The following is a 17,886-nucleotide window of genomic DNA, read 5'->3' as shown; positions in this document are numbered from 1 at the left end:
TCTTTGTTCCTGTTATGAGTAATTCGTGCTCTGTAATGGTCTCCATTAACCAATTGTCAAAATTCATCCCATAGTACAGCTTCAGACTAAAATTATGACTCCAGGCTTTTATTACAAAAGAATATATTATTATTGGTTCCAAATGAATGAATGAAAATATAGGAAATATAAAATAGTGCATTGTCCTAGTGATCTGAATATTTCAATGTGGTCCTGAAATGTCTTAATTAAATTGCTAAGGATTATGTTGTAAGTTTGCTTGCTGAGCTGGTAGGTTTGTTCTCAGACGTTTCGTCACCATACTAGGTAATATTGTCAGTGAGCCTCCAGTGCAACGCTGGTGTTCTGTCCCACTTTCTATTTATGTGTCTTGGTCTGTTCCGGTGGGTAATATAATTTCCGGTTCTTTTTCTTAGAGGTTGGTAAATGGGTTCCAAATCGATGTGCTTATTGATGGAGTTCTGGTGTATAAGATACTAGTGATTGTGAGTCATGTCTTTTGATGGCTAGTTGATGTTCATGTATCCTTGTGGCTAGTTTTCTGCCTGTTTGTCCAATGTAGTGTTAGTTACAGTCATCGCATGGTATTTTGTAAATGACATTCATAATGCTGGTTGTTGGTATGGGGTCCTTTAGGTTGATTAGGAGCTGTTTCAGTGTGTTGGTAGGTTTGTGGGCTACCATGGTACCAAGGAGTTGGAGAAGTCTGGTACTCATCTCTGAGATATTTTCAATGTATGGTGCGACATATACCACAATACCATGCAAGGACCGTAACTAACACTACATTGGACATACAGGCAGAAAACTAGCCACCAGGATACATGGATACCAACTAGCCACCAAAAGATGTAACCCGCTAGTATCCTTACATACAAATGAAGAAGAGCACCACTTCGACTGAGACAACACATCCAATCTAGGACAGGCTAAACAGAGACATGCACAGGAATTCTTCAAGAACTGACATTCAAACCTGAACTCCATCAATAAACACATCGACTTGGCTCCCATTTACCAACCTCTAAGCAAAAGATCCAGAAATGATGTCACCCACCGGAACCGACCAAGACACATAAATAGAAAGCGGGACAGAAAATCAGCGTTTCACTGAAGGTTCACTGATGACGTTACCTCGTATGGTGACGAAATGTCTGAAAACAAACCTGCCAGCTCAGTGAGCAAACTTACAACCTGAACCTCATCCTGAGCTACAAATCTTCTCAGAAATCGCATTGCTAAGCATATTTGAAAAGGACATAATATTTGTTTATGATATAAAGTGAAAAGAAAGGATTGATTGCTCATTATCTGTTTCTGCCGATCTGTGTCCAGGGCTGGGTTATATATCCTCCCTTTTAGTGATCACCATATTGTTTTCTCTAGTTGTTTCACCTTGATAAGGTTGATCTTTGTGTTTCCTTTTGTAATTGAACCTGTGATCAAATTAAATAACACGTCATGTAAAAATTCATTGAAATTTTCCAGTCTTAGCATCTTGGGTACTTAGCGCTTACACAGCAGATTGTTTTTATATCAGTTAATTCAAGAAGGTTTAGTGCCAGATGATATAATAATAAAGTTTGTTGATATAACAAAACATTACTGTGCATTAGTTAACTAAGAGTGAAACATGCTGGGTTTTCTGGAAATGGAAATATAATTAATGTACTTTAGGGATCAGCACATTTCAATCAAAGTCAGTTTGATAGGAAAATTCAATGACAATTCAATGGAGGGAGGCATGAAAAGAAAATGTGTTCGAGCTAAGGCAGGAAGAAACATCAAGGTAATATGTATGTTTGGCTTACTTTGGTTAATGTGTTCCGAAATAAATCTGGCAGGAATTACAAATGGAATTTCATTCCTATTATCATGTAATATATCGATTGTTTTGCAATTTAATCTGGTGCAACTTGTTGCATTGAGACCTACAGATCAAGGGCTTATGAAATTGCTGCCAGACCTGCATTACATTTGCTGATCTGAAATTCTGGTGAAGATGTTAGCCTGAATGTTGGTGGTCCCTTGGAGTGCCAACCCAAGTCCCCATGCTAATCAACATGGGAGAAAAATAACAGCGGCATTAGTTGTTATAAATTCTTTTAACAGTTTTCTTTATTAATTATAAAAGTGCATTTGTAAGTATCCTGCATGACAATAGGATGTCCAAAAGGGACTTACAACAAAATAAAAACTTTGAAAGGTAGTGCTTAGTTTTTTCACAGTAGGAAACAATGCAGCCAAGTTACACACAGTGGGTTTCCAAGAATAGTAATGTGATAATAACCAGATAAACCATCACGTCTTAAAATCAGGATTTGAATTCCCATCCTTCTAATTCAGAGGTGAGAGCACCCCAACACAACCACAATGGATACTTGCTGAAATAAATGATAAAACTTTGAAGATGGGGTGTTAATTGAATGTGGTTAATAGAGATAGACAATAAGAGGAAGGAACTTTCAAGATTCAACCTCAATGGTCCTGGAATGATGGGGCTGAAGGTATGGTGTGTGCCGTTGGGGGCTGGGGGGTAGTAATGGTGATGGAGGCACTGGTAAGTATGAAAAGCCCAATGGTTCTTTGCTACAAAGTGAAATGTGGAACTTGAATGAACCAAATAACCACATGACTTGACCCCTTAATTTTGAAACAGGAGATGATATATAATAAAATCACGGACAATAAATTGACTCTCATAGAGGCTCAGCTCTTTTTTGTAGATCCATCTCATTCCCTCTTGGTTCACCCTGTTCCTGACTACACCTTTTGCGTGCCAATTATCGACAGCTCAGCAAACCTATATTCAGAACCTCAATCTGTGCTGCAAATCTTCTGAAAATTGACATTGCAATCAACATTTCTGCATACCATTTTTTCAAAATCACTTTCAGAATAAACTAAACCCATTTGTCCCCTCAACCTCTACTCAAATTTTGTATTAGAGAATTACACATATCTTCATCATAAAACAGTTTCATTTTCCTTAATTGTCTATTTATACCTTTCAATGTGCTTCTACAGTACATCTAGTACAATGAATCCTTGCTCAAAGACAATCCTTGCTCTGTAATGTAAATTGAGAAACGGATTAAATTATAAAAACTGTACACATTTACCTCTTTATTTTCTCCATTTGATCAATGGTGTCTTTGAGTGGAATTTTGAATGTCTCAGGCAGAATCAAGGTCAGAATTGCTGAAAGCACCATCAAACATCCCAGTACAATGAAAGGCAGAAACTCATGATACAGACCTGTGAAAACATACAGCATAACTTGTTTCTAATATGAAGGCCAGCATATTAATGTAAAGTCATAGAGAGTTCCTGCAACATAAGTCTTGAGATTAATGCACTTTAATGTGTTTAAAGACTTTTTTTAAAAATCACTTGTGGGATGTGAGTGTCACTGGCTGGCCAGATTCTATTGTCTGACCACAGATGCCCTTGAGAAGGTGGTGGTGAGTTGCTTTCTTGAACTCCTGCAGTCCATGTGTTGCAGGTAGACACAATGCTCTTAGGGAGACAATTCAAAATTTTCAACTAATGACAGTGAAGTAATGGTGCTGCATTTCCAAGACAGGATGGTGAGTGGTTTGGACGGGAACTTTGCAGGTGGTGGTGTTCCCATGTATCTGCTGCCCTTATCCATCTTGATGGAAGTGGTCATGTGTTTGGAAGGTACTGTTTAAGGATCTCTGGTGAATTTCTGCAGTGCATCTTGTATATAGTACACATTGCTGTTGCTGAATATCAATGGTAGAGGGTGTGGATGTAGTGCCAATTAAATATGCTCAAGTGTTATTGGAACAGCATCCATCCAGGAAAATGGGAAGTGACTTGTGCCTTGATGGAAGTGGTCATGTGTTTGGAAGGTACTGTTTAAGGATCTCTGGTGAATTTCTGCAGTGCATGGGTAGGCTTTGGGGAGTCTGGAGGTGGGATACTCACCACAGTATTCCTAGCATAAAATACCTAAGTATTTAAATTACATAATGTAATATTTCATTTCTACTTTTCAGTTAGTTTTTTTTAATCTATTTTTCACCTTTCATCAGACATCATTTCTCATTGAAGAGGGAGACAATTTGTTCTCAGCAGAAGTTGCAGAATTAGTCTGTAATTTGATTAGATTCCCTCAATTTCTGGAAAAACAGCACGGATATGTTAGGAATTTATTGCACAAGTGATTACATCATAATGATGAAAAGATCAAACCAACAATCTCCATTTTGTATTACAAAATGCTATGTTTTGGTTTTAGATATTTTGTACCTCACCTACAGAAAGTGATGCAAATAAAATGGATGTCTTATTCTTGATTTGAATCTTGATAATTGTACTTATCATCCAAAACAACACAAGATATCATGGTTGATGACATTGATGACACTTAGCTCTACCTCACCAGCACCTCCCTCTACCATTTTTAACTTGTCATGTTGCTTGTCTGACATCCAGTCCTGGATAAACAGAAGCATATTTCAGCCAAATATTAGGAAGATTGAAATCAATGTCCTGCTACACAAGATCAAGTACTGTTTTAATTTGAACTTTTGCTTTCAATTATTTTCAATTCATCTCTTGAGTTCATCCAAAGATGTAATGACATCAGGATCCAAGACGAACTGACAGAACTCCGACTGGACACTAGGTTTTGTTGCAGTGTTTCATTGTGTAAGTGTTGCTTAATAGTACCATCACACCATCTTCTATCACTTAGCCAATGGCTGATAGTGGACAGCTGAAATTGTAATTATTCGAATCAGAATTGGTTCTGCTTTTTGTAAACAGGATATCTGTGGACAACACTCCACATGTTGGGAGGGATGTCAGTATTATCGCTTACCTGCATCAACATGACTATGGAAATGGATAATTATGGACTTGTTGTTGGGATTTTATCAGGGATTATAAACTTTGGTGTATCTAGTGCATTTGGTAATTGCCTGATATCACATGAATTGAATTGAATTGAATTGTCAGAAACTGGACATCTAACAGCTTCAGGAAGAGGTCCAGATGGATTACACACTTGTTCCATCTGGCTACACATTATTGTGAATGAATCCATCTTGACTTTTGCATTGATACGCATGCCTTTCCCATATTGAGAAAATATATATTAATAGAGTCTATGACTCTGGTTAGGGATTAATTGTTCATCATCACTCATGCTTGAATATGGTAGAAGTACAAAGCTTTAATTTGATCAATTGGCTGCTACATTGCTTAATTTTGTCTACTGCACCTAACTTTTATGTAAGCCTATCTTGACTGCCTTGACTTTACATTGACCCACTGAAGTTAATCTGTTAACTTACCAAGGTAGAAAATGTATGGTGAGATGATGGTGGCTGCTTTGGAAGCTGTTGAGGACAGTCCTACACCCATGCTTCTTACAGCAGTTGGGTACAGCTCAGTACCATAGACATAAACAATTAGGAAGCCGCATGCAATAGTAAATTTTCCAATCACCGTCAGTACTGTGGCTAGAACTGAAAGATCTGAAGAAAAATGTAGCAGTAAGATAGTGTAAAAGCAAAAGACTGCTGATCCTGGAAACCTGAAACAAAAACATGAAGTAGTGGAGAAACTAAGCAGGTCTGTAGCATGTGTGGAGAGAGAAACAGAGTTAATGCCTTGAGTCTGTAATTATTCTTCTTCAGAACTATTCACCGTCCAGGAATTGATTCTTCCTCTGCTATAGGAGATCAAACTAATTATCTGGTGAGTATCTGGTAAGTGACCAAGGTTTATACTATTCCTAAGATACAATAGAGGATAGCAAATGATGATAAGGTTAATAAAATATATAAAAACTTGAATTTTGTTATATAGTTGAACTAAATAATTAAATAGTTCCTTACAATGTATCAGGGAGAACACGTCATGTAATGTTTCACAGTTTCATCATGTTGTAGCTTCTTGATGCCAGTTTGGTCCAAAGCAAAAAATAATCTGCGTTCAAAGTTCAAACAGCTTCAGAGTTTGAGCTGGAGGCTGAGTCACAGACACCGCAATGGACTAGGAAAGGAAATTTAAACTGGAATCTTTGTAGCAGAACGCAGTTATACCTCTTAAGGTTGGGTCTTCTAATTTGGTCAATGCTCAGAGTCAGGTGAGTCTGACTGCAAGTGAGATGTAGAAGGGGACAGAAAGCAGGAACCTCAACCTTTGCAGTTCCCTAACTGGTCTGAGGTTTTCTTTAGCATGTCTGAATGACAATGAGATGGGAGTGGGTTGGGAAGCTAACTGGCCCATTGTACAGCAAGCCATTCAAGTGGAGTGAGCAGAAAAGAATGTCATGATAATAGTGAACAGTACAGTGAGAGAGGCAGGCACTGTTTGCTGCAGCAAGTAACATGAGTCCAGAATGCTGTGGCCAGATGAATAAATAAGAACTGAAACTTTGATAGTTATGATCTCTAGATTATTACCTGAGCCGAATGTAAATGAATGTAGGACAAGTCATATTAGAGGGATGAAAGTGTATCTCAGACTGGCATGGAAGAAGGGGATTCTGACTTGGGATGCATTGGTATCAGTACTGGCGAAAATGGAATCTGTAGCAATAGGATGGTCTCCACCTCTACAGAGCTGGGCCCCAGTATGCTTGCCAAGTAGAGAAAGAAGTAGAGAGGCTTTAAAACTAAATCATGAGTGAAGTGATCAAATTTCCGAAGATGTATTAAGTCAAACAGTAGTGTCAAGGATAAAAGAGAAAATACAGTAAATGAGAAACCGACTGTGACAGAAAAGGATAGAAAGTATAAATTTAAGAGTCAAAGAACAGATGAAATCTGATATTTACAAAAATGTAAAACAGTAAAGCTAAAGGCTCTCTATCTGAACGTACGTCACAATCAAAACAAAATAAATAGAAATAAATTAGTACAATGTGGTAGCCATTCCAAAGACCATGGCTGAGGATGATGGATTGAATCTCTAAGGACACAAGACATTTATGACAGGATGACAGAATTAATGACAGAAAACTTGGGAAATGTGGAGGGATGGCTATGTTAGTTAATTATGGCATCAGTACAATAAAGGCATGACCTATGTACTGGCAATCAATAAGTAGAAATGATCTGGGCAGGGTTAAGAAATTATAAAGGCAAGAAGGTACTTTTGAAAATGCCATATCGACCTTCTAACAGTAACCACATAATTGGGTGGAGCAGGAAGGAAAAAATGATGACAATGTGTCAGAAACAGATCGTAATAATCATGGGAGATTATAATCAATTGAAAAATAGAATGGGCAAAGGTAGCTTTGATGAGGAGTTTGTAATATGTTTTAGGGTGGCTTCTTAATGTGGAATGTTCTAAACTAATCAGAGAGAAAGCTATATTGGACTTGCCAAAAACAGCACTAACTTAAGGGCTCATCATAGCGGTGACCCAGGTTAGCAGCATCAGCAAATGACCGAATTTTGTATCAGTTTTAAGGATGGGCCCAAGAATTTTTTTTAAATGATAGGAATTATGAGGGCATGAAAGTAGAGCTGATGATGGTAAATAGATAACCTAAAGTTCTAGGATGGTCAATAGGGTGAAAGGGAAGGTTGGTAGGTATAGGGAATGCTGAAGGACGAAAGAAATTGAGGGTTTGGTTAAGAAAAAGAAGGGTGCATATGTAAGGTATAGGCAGCATAGTTCGAGTGAATCCTCAGAAGAGTATAAAGACAGTATGAATATACTTAAGAGGGAATTCAGGGGGGCAAAAAGGGGACATGAGATAGCTTTGGCAAATAGAATTAAGGAGAATACAAAGGGTTTTTACAAATATATTAAGGACAAAAGGGTAACTAGGGAGAGAATACAGCCCCTCAAAGATCAGCAAGGAGGCCTTTGTGTGGAGCTGCAGAAAATGGGGGAGATACTAAATGAGTATTTTGCATCAGTATTTACTGTGGAAAAGGATATGGAAGATATAGACTCTAGGGAAATAGATGGTGACATCTTGCGAAATGTGCAGATTACAGAGGAGAAAGCGCTGGATGTCTTGCAAATGGGTAAATGTGGATAAATCCCCAGGACCTGATCAAGTGTACCCGAGAACTCTGTGGGAAGCTAGAGAAGTGATTGCTGGGTCTCTTGCTGAGATATTTGTATCATCGATAGTCACAGGTGAGGTGCCAGAAGACTGGAGGTTGGCAAACATGATGCCACTGTTTAAGAATGTTGGTAAGGACAAGCCAGGGAACTAAAGACCTGTAAGCTTCACCTCGGTGGTGGGCAAGTTGTTGGAGGGAATCCTGAGGGTCAGGATGTACACATATAGGAAAGGCAAGGACTGATTAGGGATAGTTAACATGGCTTTGTGCATGAAAAATCATGTCTCACAAACTTGATTGAGTTTTTTGAAGAAGTATCAAAGAAGATTGATGAGGCCAGAGCAGTAGATGTGATCTATATGGACTTCAGTAATGCGTTCGACAAGGATCCCCGTGGGAGATCGATTAGCAAGGTTAGATCTCATGGAATACAGAGAGAACTAGCCACTTGGATACAGAACTGGCTCAAAGGTGGTGGTGGAGGGTTGTTTTTCAGCCTGGAGGCCTGTGACCAGTGGAGTGCTACAAGGATCGGTACTGGGTCCTCTACGTTTTGTCATTTACATAAATGATTTAGATGCGAGCATAAGAGGTACAGTTAGTAAGTTTGCAGATGACACCAAAATTGGAGGTGTAGTAGACAGTGAAGAGGGTTACCTCGGATTACAACAGGATCTGGACCAGATGGGCCAATGGGCTGAGAAGTGGCAAATGGAGTTTAATTCAGATAAATGCGAGGTGCTGCATTTTGGGAAAGCAAATCTTAGCAGGACTTATACACTTAATTGTAATGTCCTAGGGAGTGTTGCTGAACAAAGGGACCTTGGAGTGCAGGTTCATAGCTCCTTGAAAGTGGAGTCACATGTACCCCTACATTTACCCTTTCACCTAACACTACAAGCAATTTCCCATGGCAAATTCACCTGACCTGCACATCTTTGGACTGTGGGAGGAAACTGGAGCACCCGGAGGAAACCCACGCAGACACGGGGAGAATGTGCAAACTCCACACAGACAGTCGCTAGAGGCAGTAATTGAACAAGGGTCAAGAGGCATTTGGATGGATATATGAATAGGAAGGGTTTGGAGGGATATGGGCCGGGTGCTGGCAGGTGGGACTAGATTGGGTTGGGATATCTGGTCGGCATGGACGGGTTGGACTGAAGGGTCTTTTTCCATGCTGTACATCTCTATGACTCTATATAGTGGCAGGCATTTAAGGAAATAGTTCAGAATGTACAGAATAAATACTTTCCAAAGTATCCACATGGTTTTGTGAAAAAGAAATCATGCGACAAAGCTGTTGGCTTTCTTTGAGGAGTAACATAAGTTGTACATAAAGGGAACCAGTGGCTATGCAGCAGCTAGATTTCCATAAGGGTCTTTTTCAGATTGGCCAGATACAAAGTGTAGAGATTGGTGCTGAGATCTCAAGTATTTGTAATTTATATACATGACTCAGATGAAGGTATAGAAGATATGGTCGTCAAAGTTGCTCTGAGCCAAAGATAGATAGAAAATAAGCCAGGAAGAGGGTAAGGCAGCTACAAAAACATAATGGGGTGGACTTTTTGAGGCGTGGCAAACTCCTGGAGAATGGTGAATGGGTTGCAGCTGAAGTTGGGGTTGAGGAGGGATGTCGGCTACAGAACAGGGGTCGGAGAGCTGGGTCTCAAATGGATGGAGGCAGATCGGGTCTGCCATGCTGGAAGAGGAAGTGGCGGGGGGATAGATCCATACTGAACAAAAGGGGTGTCGGCTCACAATGATGGCCTGTCTCTTCCCCTAACTAATGAATCCCCCATCATTACAGCTCTTCCTTCCTCCTTTCCTGTACATCTCATCCACTTGCAGTGCTATGAACATGAATCTTACGGCACTCAACTTGAGGAACCAGAACCTTTATCAAGTTGCAAAGTGGAAAACAATTTGTGAGCTGGATCCCAGGTGCCTTCTGCACCAGGTGCCTGATGGCCAGTCATTCCTTTCCTTCCTCCAGGCCCTTAAGCTGCAGTGTGACCACCTTGCTGGATGTGCTTTCAACATTAGCCTCCCTGGAGCTCATGTTTCTGTAGCAGGAAGCACTTCCTGTACATGTCTAGATGTCCATTCTTGCCCTCTCACATGTTACAGACCACATGTTCCAGGTCTTAAACTTTCATGTACTTACCCATGCTTTCTTAATTACTTTGTCTTAAACTTACTTCCCTTAAATTAACTTCACCATCTCCCCCCCCCCCCCCACTTATCTTACATCAGCTTTACTTATTGTTATGTTCTGTTATTAAAATGGCCCTGACTTTCACTTATTTCTGGTTTCCGAACTAGTCCCTTCTTTCAAAAGCAATAACACAATTTTCTAATTTATAGCAATGTACAAACAAAGCCTAACTTCAATTTCTTCCCAACGAATAAACTACAGATTTCTGTGATTTCACTCGTTTTTTTCCAAACTCAATGCAGGCTAGTTTCTAGCAGCTGATGTGTCCCTGCTTCTTTGAGGTAAGTGCTACATGAATTGCAAAAAAATAGCATCTAAGTTCAGCAAGTCGTCAGGAAGCCAAACGGAAAGTTCTCCTTTATTGCAAATACAATGGAGGTCTTGCTAAAGTATGCATGGCACTAGTCAGACCACACTTGGACCACTGTGAAAAGATTTGGTCCTCTTATCTCAGGAAAGATACTGAACATGACATTGGAGGCCATTCAGAGTAGATTCACTGGATTGATTCTCGGCCAAGAGGAACTTTCTCTTCGGTAAGTTGGGCTTGTACTTATTTGAGTTTATAAGAATAAAAGGAGATCATAATGGAACATATAAGAGTTTTAGGTGGTTTGACAAGGTAAGTGTGAGGCCATTCTTTCCTCTTGTGGAAGAGTCTATGATCAAAAGGCATAATCTCAGAGATAGGGATCACCTTAAGACAGAAATGAGAAGGAATTTTTTTCCCTCAGAGTTTGGTGATTCTGAGGAATTCTGTAGAGCAGAGTGCTGTCAAGATCACATCCTAAGTATATTAAATGAGATTTTAATCAGTCAGGGCATTAAGGGAAAGAAATCGAGGGAATAGGAATCATTTTAGTTAATGCCATATGAAGCAAGAGCATAGATGTTTGAGGAAGTATGTTTGATATCTGACACACTCAAAGTCTTGGGATGAGAAGGATGAGGAAGGATAATAAACCACAGACACATTCATAGTGAGCATTGGACATGAATTTGGAATAGACAGTTTTGGTCCCAGGATGAAGAGAAAATCTGATTGGAGGGTTTTAAGCATAGAATTGCAGAAGAAATGGAAAAACTTCAGGGAAGCCGCAACAGATTCAGGGTTTTGGGAGAGGGAAGAGAATTTTAAAACTGAGCGAAAATTTGATAGGATATTTTTGACAATGGTGTTAAGGCTGGTGGTTTTGAAAGGAGGAGGATGCATGCTCAGTGTGCAGACAAAGTCAGCTAATATTAGAGCTTGAAAGGAAAGTTGGTTAGTCAGGATTCTCGTGGCTGTGTGCATTTATCTTAGGCAAGGGTTGTCAGAAGCAGATCTCCATTTGATGCACTATAAGTCTCATTGTAATACCTTTACAGGTTTATTGACACTGAAACTTAATGGAAACCAGAATTTGCCATAACTGGGCATAATTCTGCCAACATACCTATATGAGACAACAGCACAGGTTTGGGGCCAGGGTTTGTGGCTTCAACTGAAAATGTATACAGGATGGATTTAATTCACAACAAAATATGCCATATTTTAACAATATACTGGCTCCAATTATGACATTTAATTGCAACAAAATTTAAATAACTTTCAACTGCTCCATATTATAAACTTTGAGTAAATTTAAGGTCTTCTGTAGTTTTTCTTTTGCAACTAAGGATGAAAATGTGACTTCTTCAATTGACTTCTTCTCCTGATGCTGTTCTGTAAAGCATGAAATGTACAACATTGGCATGAGATTAATCAATCCCAATTTTCTTTCTGGTATTACTCTGCTCCCAGCATGTCATCTTTGTTTAAGTAGCAAAGATGCCTGAACCTATAAAAGATTATCACTGTTTGTTGAACAGTGTTGCAGAATGCTAAAATCTATTAAGAGTAGCAAAAACTCTATGTATAATCCTGAGTAGCCATTCTTGGACCTGATGAGAAAAGCCTTCATGTGCAAAAATCTTAAAATAATCTGTCTGAAATAGATATCAAGGTGTCCACATCAAGGATAAGGGAGGAAATGGGCTCAGACTAAAGGGGGTGGAATAGGAGAGGCCTGTTTTGGGTACCTGTTCCCTGGCAATTGAGTGTGAGGATATAATTGAACAAATGATTTTCATGAGGTACCCACTAGCTGTTAGAATTAAATTACATAAGCAGGGTCTTGGGAAGGGACACTCACGTCAGAATAAGGTCGGAGCTAAATGAGAAGAGATTACTGCTTCTCCATCTTCTGTCCATGAATCCAAACAAGGATCAGAAAAACATCCTGTTCTGTATTGTTTGTCTAGTTATTCTGATTCATTTGAGTTTGACACCTGCTCTGCCAATGTTCAATAAACTGTTGTAAACCATTTGAATCTCCTTTTAGTCATTTGTGACCGTCATGTACATTTCAATATAGCATGAAATTTTCCTTTGTAATATTTAACAAAGACAGTTTGTAATAATTTTAAGTGCACTGCTAGCATTTACTTGAAGGTATAATCTGGATGAGCAAAAGGACAACTCCACCAAGAAAAAGAATGCCTGAAAGGCTGAACCTTCGGGGAAACCTCTGGAGAAAAATGTAAGCAGCTATAGCGGCTGGAACTTCAATGACACCCATCAAGAAACAGTTCAGATAGTCATCGCCATGGAGATTGGGCACATTCAAAGACAGACCATAGTATCCAGTTGCCAGAACCATCCTGCAACAAAATGAAAAATCTTATGATAAAATTTTTGTTTTTAAACTTCTTCCATACCTCTTTCCATTTTAGTTTTACTTGGATTTTCTTTCTTCTTCACTAATGCTTCCTGCATCGACGGTGCCCAGAAAAGGCCAGGCAGCAGATCTGCGCTCTATATTCAGAATTAATGCCAAATATTAGACATTCAACTGGAAGATGCCCTACAGGCAACAAATTTCTAAAGAACTCCCTTCTCTATTGAGAAGCAGCAACATCTTTATTGTCTTTTGCTTGGTAAATCCAGCACTGTACACATGACCTGAATGCATGATTCCATTCCATTTGCTCAGGGTACAACGTGATATATTAGTTGCCAATTATCCATCCAGTTGCTGAAAGACTGAGAAACTGAGATCTGCTGTAAACGTATTCTAAAAACCTGTAAAATGCTGCACACCAGATCTTATGCAGATTGGGACTCTTTTTTTATGTCATGAAAGCACTGTACTTCTGACAAGAGGTTTCTTGTACCGTCCCAGGACAGATGCAACTTGACTCAAAAAAGTGCAAAGTGATAAAGAACAAAGAGAGACAATGCAAGCCAAATGGTACAATTTAAAGGGATGGAAGAACTGAAAGACCTGAGTGTATTTTTGCTCAAATTCCTGAAGGTTTCAGGAAAGACATTGAAAAATTTAATAAAGCATTTTACATTTGGGCTTTATAGGTGGAAGTTTAGTTTGCCAGAGTGAGCACAGTTTGGTGCAGTTTGGAAGCTAAAACTGCAATATTTCCAGCATGTTAGGAAACAGTTAAAAATTTGTCACCTTTTATATTCAAGTGGAGCATGACAACTGGTGGGCGTTCATATGAGCACAGGGAACTCCTGTGGGATAGGCAGATCTGCTGTAAACGTATTCTAAAAACCTGTAAAATGCTGCACACCAGATCTTATGCAGATTGGGACTCTTTTTTTTATGTCATGAAAGCACTGTACTTCTGACAAGAGATTCCAAACAGAGATCTTTCAGAAATATTCCCTCATAGTGCAGAGCAGTCAGGGAAAGGCAAACCATGCCCTGTTTCATAGCTGTCATCTCCTGTATTCTCAAATATAAAAATCACAGGCAGCCATTTTAATACAGATTGTCAAAAAGTACGGTTAAGGTAAATGTGAACTTAGGGTGCAATGTGTGTAAGTGTTTGGTAAGCAGGTGGGTAGGCTTAGGGTACCATGATGTAGATTGTCAGAATGTTAGGTGCTAAATGGGTAGAGGGATAGAATGCCAGGTGGATAGGAACCCTGGTAATTGAAGAAGTATTTGGGTAAGTGGTAGATTGGGGTTGGTGGTAACAATCAGATCAGGTCGGGCTGAGGTAGGGGGCAGTGGGTGTCCATTCTGAAGTTGGCAAAGTGTGTGTGTGTGTGTGAGAACTGGGGGGGGAGCTGGATTAGGTCCAGAATGAGGTAAAAGATATCAGATCCGGCAGTCAGGCAAATTGAGAATATTGGGTTGCAGGGGGTTATTAGGTCCATAGCATAAAGAGGCAGGTCCAGTGGCTGGGTAGATGTCAGGTGCTGGGGTCAGAATGATCGAAGACCTAAAATCAAAATAGAGAATGAATAGTAAAAGAACCAAAAACAACTCCACTCAAGGAAAAGGGTTTTATGCAGCATATGGTTAGGAGCCAGAAAGGATTTGTAAAAGGAATTTTGATCATTGTCTGAAGGGAAATTCATTGCAGCATTACAGAGAAAGGTGGAAGTGAGATTGAATTGTTCTTATGGACAGCCAGGACAGACGTGATGCGCAACTATTCTATGATTTTCTAAGAAATGAAAACAGGAGTAGGCCATATGGCTCTTCTATCCTGTTCCTGAAGACTGTGGCTGACCTTTGATCACAAATCCATCTTTCTGAATTATCTGCATATTCCTTAATTCATATTATCCAAAAATCTATTGAAGTCTGTCTCAAATATAACTGAAGTTGACAGGCAGGAGACTGGAAGCTAGAAGAAAACAGCAAACCAGGCAGCATCAGGAGGTGTAGAAGTCAACGTTTAGGATGTAACCCTTCTTCAGGATTGGGGGTGGGTGTCAGGGGAGTTGCAGATAAAGGGGGTAGTGAGAGCAGGGTGGTGAAGTGGAGATAGATGAAAACAGGTAGAGGGTATGACCTGGTTGATCAATGGAAGGAATGAATCCATTTGGTGGCAGGGAACAGTGGCAATGGGGGTGAGGGGATGGGAAGGTAGTGGGGGGATGGGGAGGGAGGTTATTTGAAATCGGAGAACTCAATGCTGAGTCCTCCGGGCTGTAGAGTGCCCAGGCGGAAGAAAAGGTATTGCTCCTCCAATAGAAGCTGTGGTTTGTTTTGGCAATGGAGGAGGCCAAGGATAGTCATGTTGGAAAGGGAGTGGTTGAGAAATTAAAATGGGTGGTGACTGGAAGGTCCAGTTGGCCCCTGCAGACGTTCAGTGAGCCGTTCACTAAATTTACATTCGGTCTCCCCAGTGTACAGAAGACCACATTGGGCACACCTGTTGCAGTAAACTAGGTTGGAAGAGAGGCAGGTGAACCTCTATCTCACCTAGAAGGACTGTTTGAGGCTCTGGGTGGAGGTGAGGGGGGTGGTGTACTGGCAGGTTTTGCATCTTTTCTGGTTGTAGGGGAAAGTACCTGGGGGCTGGGTGGCGGGGGTGATGTGGACCCTGGACTATCAGAGGGAACGGTCTTTGCAGAAGGCAGAGAGGATGGGGAGAGGAAGATGTCCTTGGTAGTGTGGTCTATTTGGAGTAGGCAGAAGTGTTCAAGGATGATGCGTTGGATGAGGAGACTAGTGGGGTGATAGGTGCGAACAAGGGATACTCTGTCCTTATTATGATGGGGGGGAGGGGGGGAGTGTTCAGATCTGTCGAACGGGCAATGGAAGTGGTGTGGCAGAGGGCTGTCTAGATGATGGTGGGAGGAAAAGTGCGTTGTACTTTTGTCTACCAAAATAGATAGACATCATGAGTGGCATGTTTCCTCATCCGAGCAGATGCAGTGGAGGTGGAGGAATTGGGAGAATGGAATGGAGTTTTTGCAGGATACTGGGTGGGAGGAGGTATAGTCCAGGTAATTATGGGAGTCTGTAGGTTTGGAGTAGAAATCCAACAAGTGGTAAGAATTTGAAGTGAACTGCTTGATAGAATCATGGAAAGAGATTAAATAGCAGCATTCATGGAGAATTCAGTAAGTACATGAAAAATAAATCATTGCAAGGAAATGGGGAAACAGCAGATAAGTGGGACTAATTGGATAGTGATTCATAATAATCAGCGAAGGGACAATGCACAAATGGTCTCTTTCAGTGCTGTACAATACTTACCATATTATAATGTTCAGGATCGTGGTAGTCCGGATATTAGAGGTTGTAAACAAGTGCATAACTGCTTGGGATTGATTACTTTTAGCTTTCATATCTTGGAGCTGGAAAGAAAACAAAAATTTAGCATTCTTACTGATGAGAAAACATTATTATTACCAATGACTATTAATTCATATCGGGCATTGGTGATCCTGAAAAGTATTGGTTATTACAGTTGTGGATTCTTGTTTTCCTCTGCCCTTGTCACTTGTCCTGTTTACTTGGTACTATGTTTTCTTAAAGAAAAAGGATGTTTAATAAAGATACAGTCAAAGTCTCATTGTCTATGCCTTGTGCCATGTCACAGTTCATAATGGTGTCTTTAAAATGGAATATTGTTCACATAGTTTCAATCTCAATCAAGGTTTGGATAGAAAAATTGTTTTTGTGGGTTAAGGTTATTGTACAATTTAGTTCATTGAAGTAGAAATTGTAATGAGGTTACATAGTATAGTTCTTTCTACAATTTCCTATAGACCTGACTGTGTGGGGAATAATAGCAGGATTTAACATTTTGTGTGGAATCTTGCACAGGCCTGAATGATGTGGGCTTTGGTGAAGATTGGGAGGAGTCCAGTGAGGCTTATCTCAACATCGGGAATGACCCAGTCTTTAAACTGGTTTCCAGATGCCAAGGCGAGATTCTTGCTAGTTATCCATTAAGAAGACTAATTGTTAGTTTATAGATCATGCTTCATTGGTGCGCAGCTTTCTATCATACCATTTACCATAAGCACAGAAGACACCGAAAATTCTTGACATAGACGTCAAAATAGGCACCTGGTGCTTTCAGCCAGCTGCAAAGAGCCTCCATGTTGGTCACCATGCAACAATATTTCAGGGCACAATCCATGCTACTAGTTACACACTCTGATCATACATGGGCATTGGCATCTAATAATTGCCAACCACTCAGAATCCTCATGACAATTCTCCAATTAATTTGCAGGACACAAAAAAAGTAGAGACTGCATTGCAGGGCACATTGGCAACTAGCATTTAAATGTTGCTACAAGGACACTTTTCATGTAGGGACAGGGATCCAGCTCACAAACCGGACCAGGGTGCAATTCATGGCTGCTCGCTTGCCTTCTTAGCGCTCACTCACTTAGTGACTTCCTGCATACTCACATTAACCCTGCCTTGCCTTGCTCTGTGTTTGCACAGTCACACAACCAAGCTGCTTGCCCTTCTGCTCAAGTCCTTAGTCAAAGGAGTGGACATCTTGCGATATGGCACTTTACTATGTCAATCTCACATTTGCATCAATTAAGCAGCCAACACACTGCATGTGATGAAAGCGAACAGACATGTCTGAGAGTCTTAAAGGAGTAGTCTTCACTGAATTCCATGAGGCACCCATCATGTAGAGTTTGGCACAGTAAGTCAAGTGCAGACTCTGATACTCTGTGGTTCAGGGGATTGATCAAAATTGGGTGTCCGATTGCGGTGTTCTCAATGAGGGCATCCATGCCTCTACAGTTCAGGGAATGAGGCATGATCGGTCAAGTGATTCCATAGC

At 40.2% G+C, this 17,886-nt stretch overlaps 1 protein-coding gene and 1 long non-coding RNA gene across 3 annotated transcripts in view; one reads left to right on the top strand and one right to left on the bottom strand.

The window, feature by feature from the left end:
* LOC122556570 overlaps positions 1-17,886 on the top strand; it is a 248,550-nt gene that overhangs the window by 40,348 nt on the left and 190,316 nt on the right. The window lies entirely within an intron of this gene.
* Positions 1,171-17,886, bottom strand: part of LOC122556568 (solute carrier family 22 member 5-like) — a 74,174-nt gene continuing 57,458 nt past the window's right edge. Inside the window, exons 5-9 of one of the 2 annotated variants that reach the window (XM_043703383.1) lie at positions 16,326-16,426; positions 12,755-12,969; positions 5,328-5,510; positions 3,123-3,258; positions 1,171-1,436 (exon numbers count right to left, since the gene is read on the bottom strand). In XM_043703383.1, the coding sequence (XP_043559318.1) occupies positions 1,343-1,436; positions 3,123-3,258; positions 5,328-5,510; positions 12,755-12,969; positions 16,326-16,426 (729 nt within the window). In that variant the 3' untranslated portion in view covers positions 1,171-1,342. The other variant, XM_043703384.1, reaches the window with a different exon arrangement.

This window comes from Chiloscyllium plagiosum, chromosome 14 (genome assembly GCF_004010195.1).
Source record: "Chiloscyllium plagiosum isolate BGI_BamShark_2017 chromosome 14, ASM401019v2, whole genome shotgun sequence".
NCBI classification, from domain to species: domain Eukaryota; kingdom Metazoa; phylum Chordata; class Chondrichthyes; order Orectolobiformes; family Hemiscylliidae; genus Chiloscyllium; species Chiloscyllium plagiosum.
Note: the sequence above shows the minus strand (reverse complement) of the source record. Positions and strands in the feature narration are given on the sequence as shown.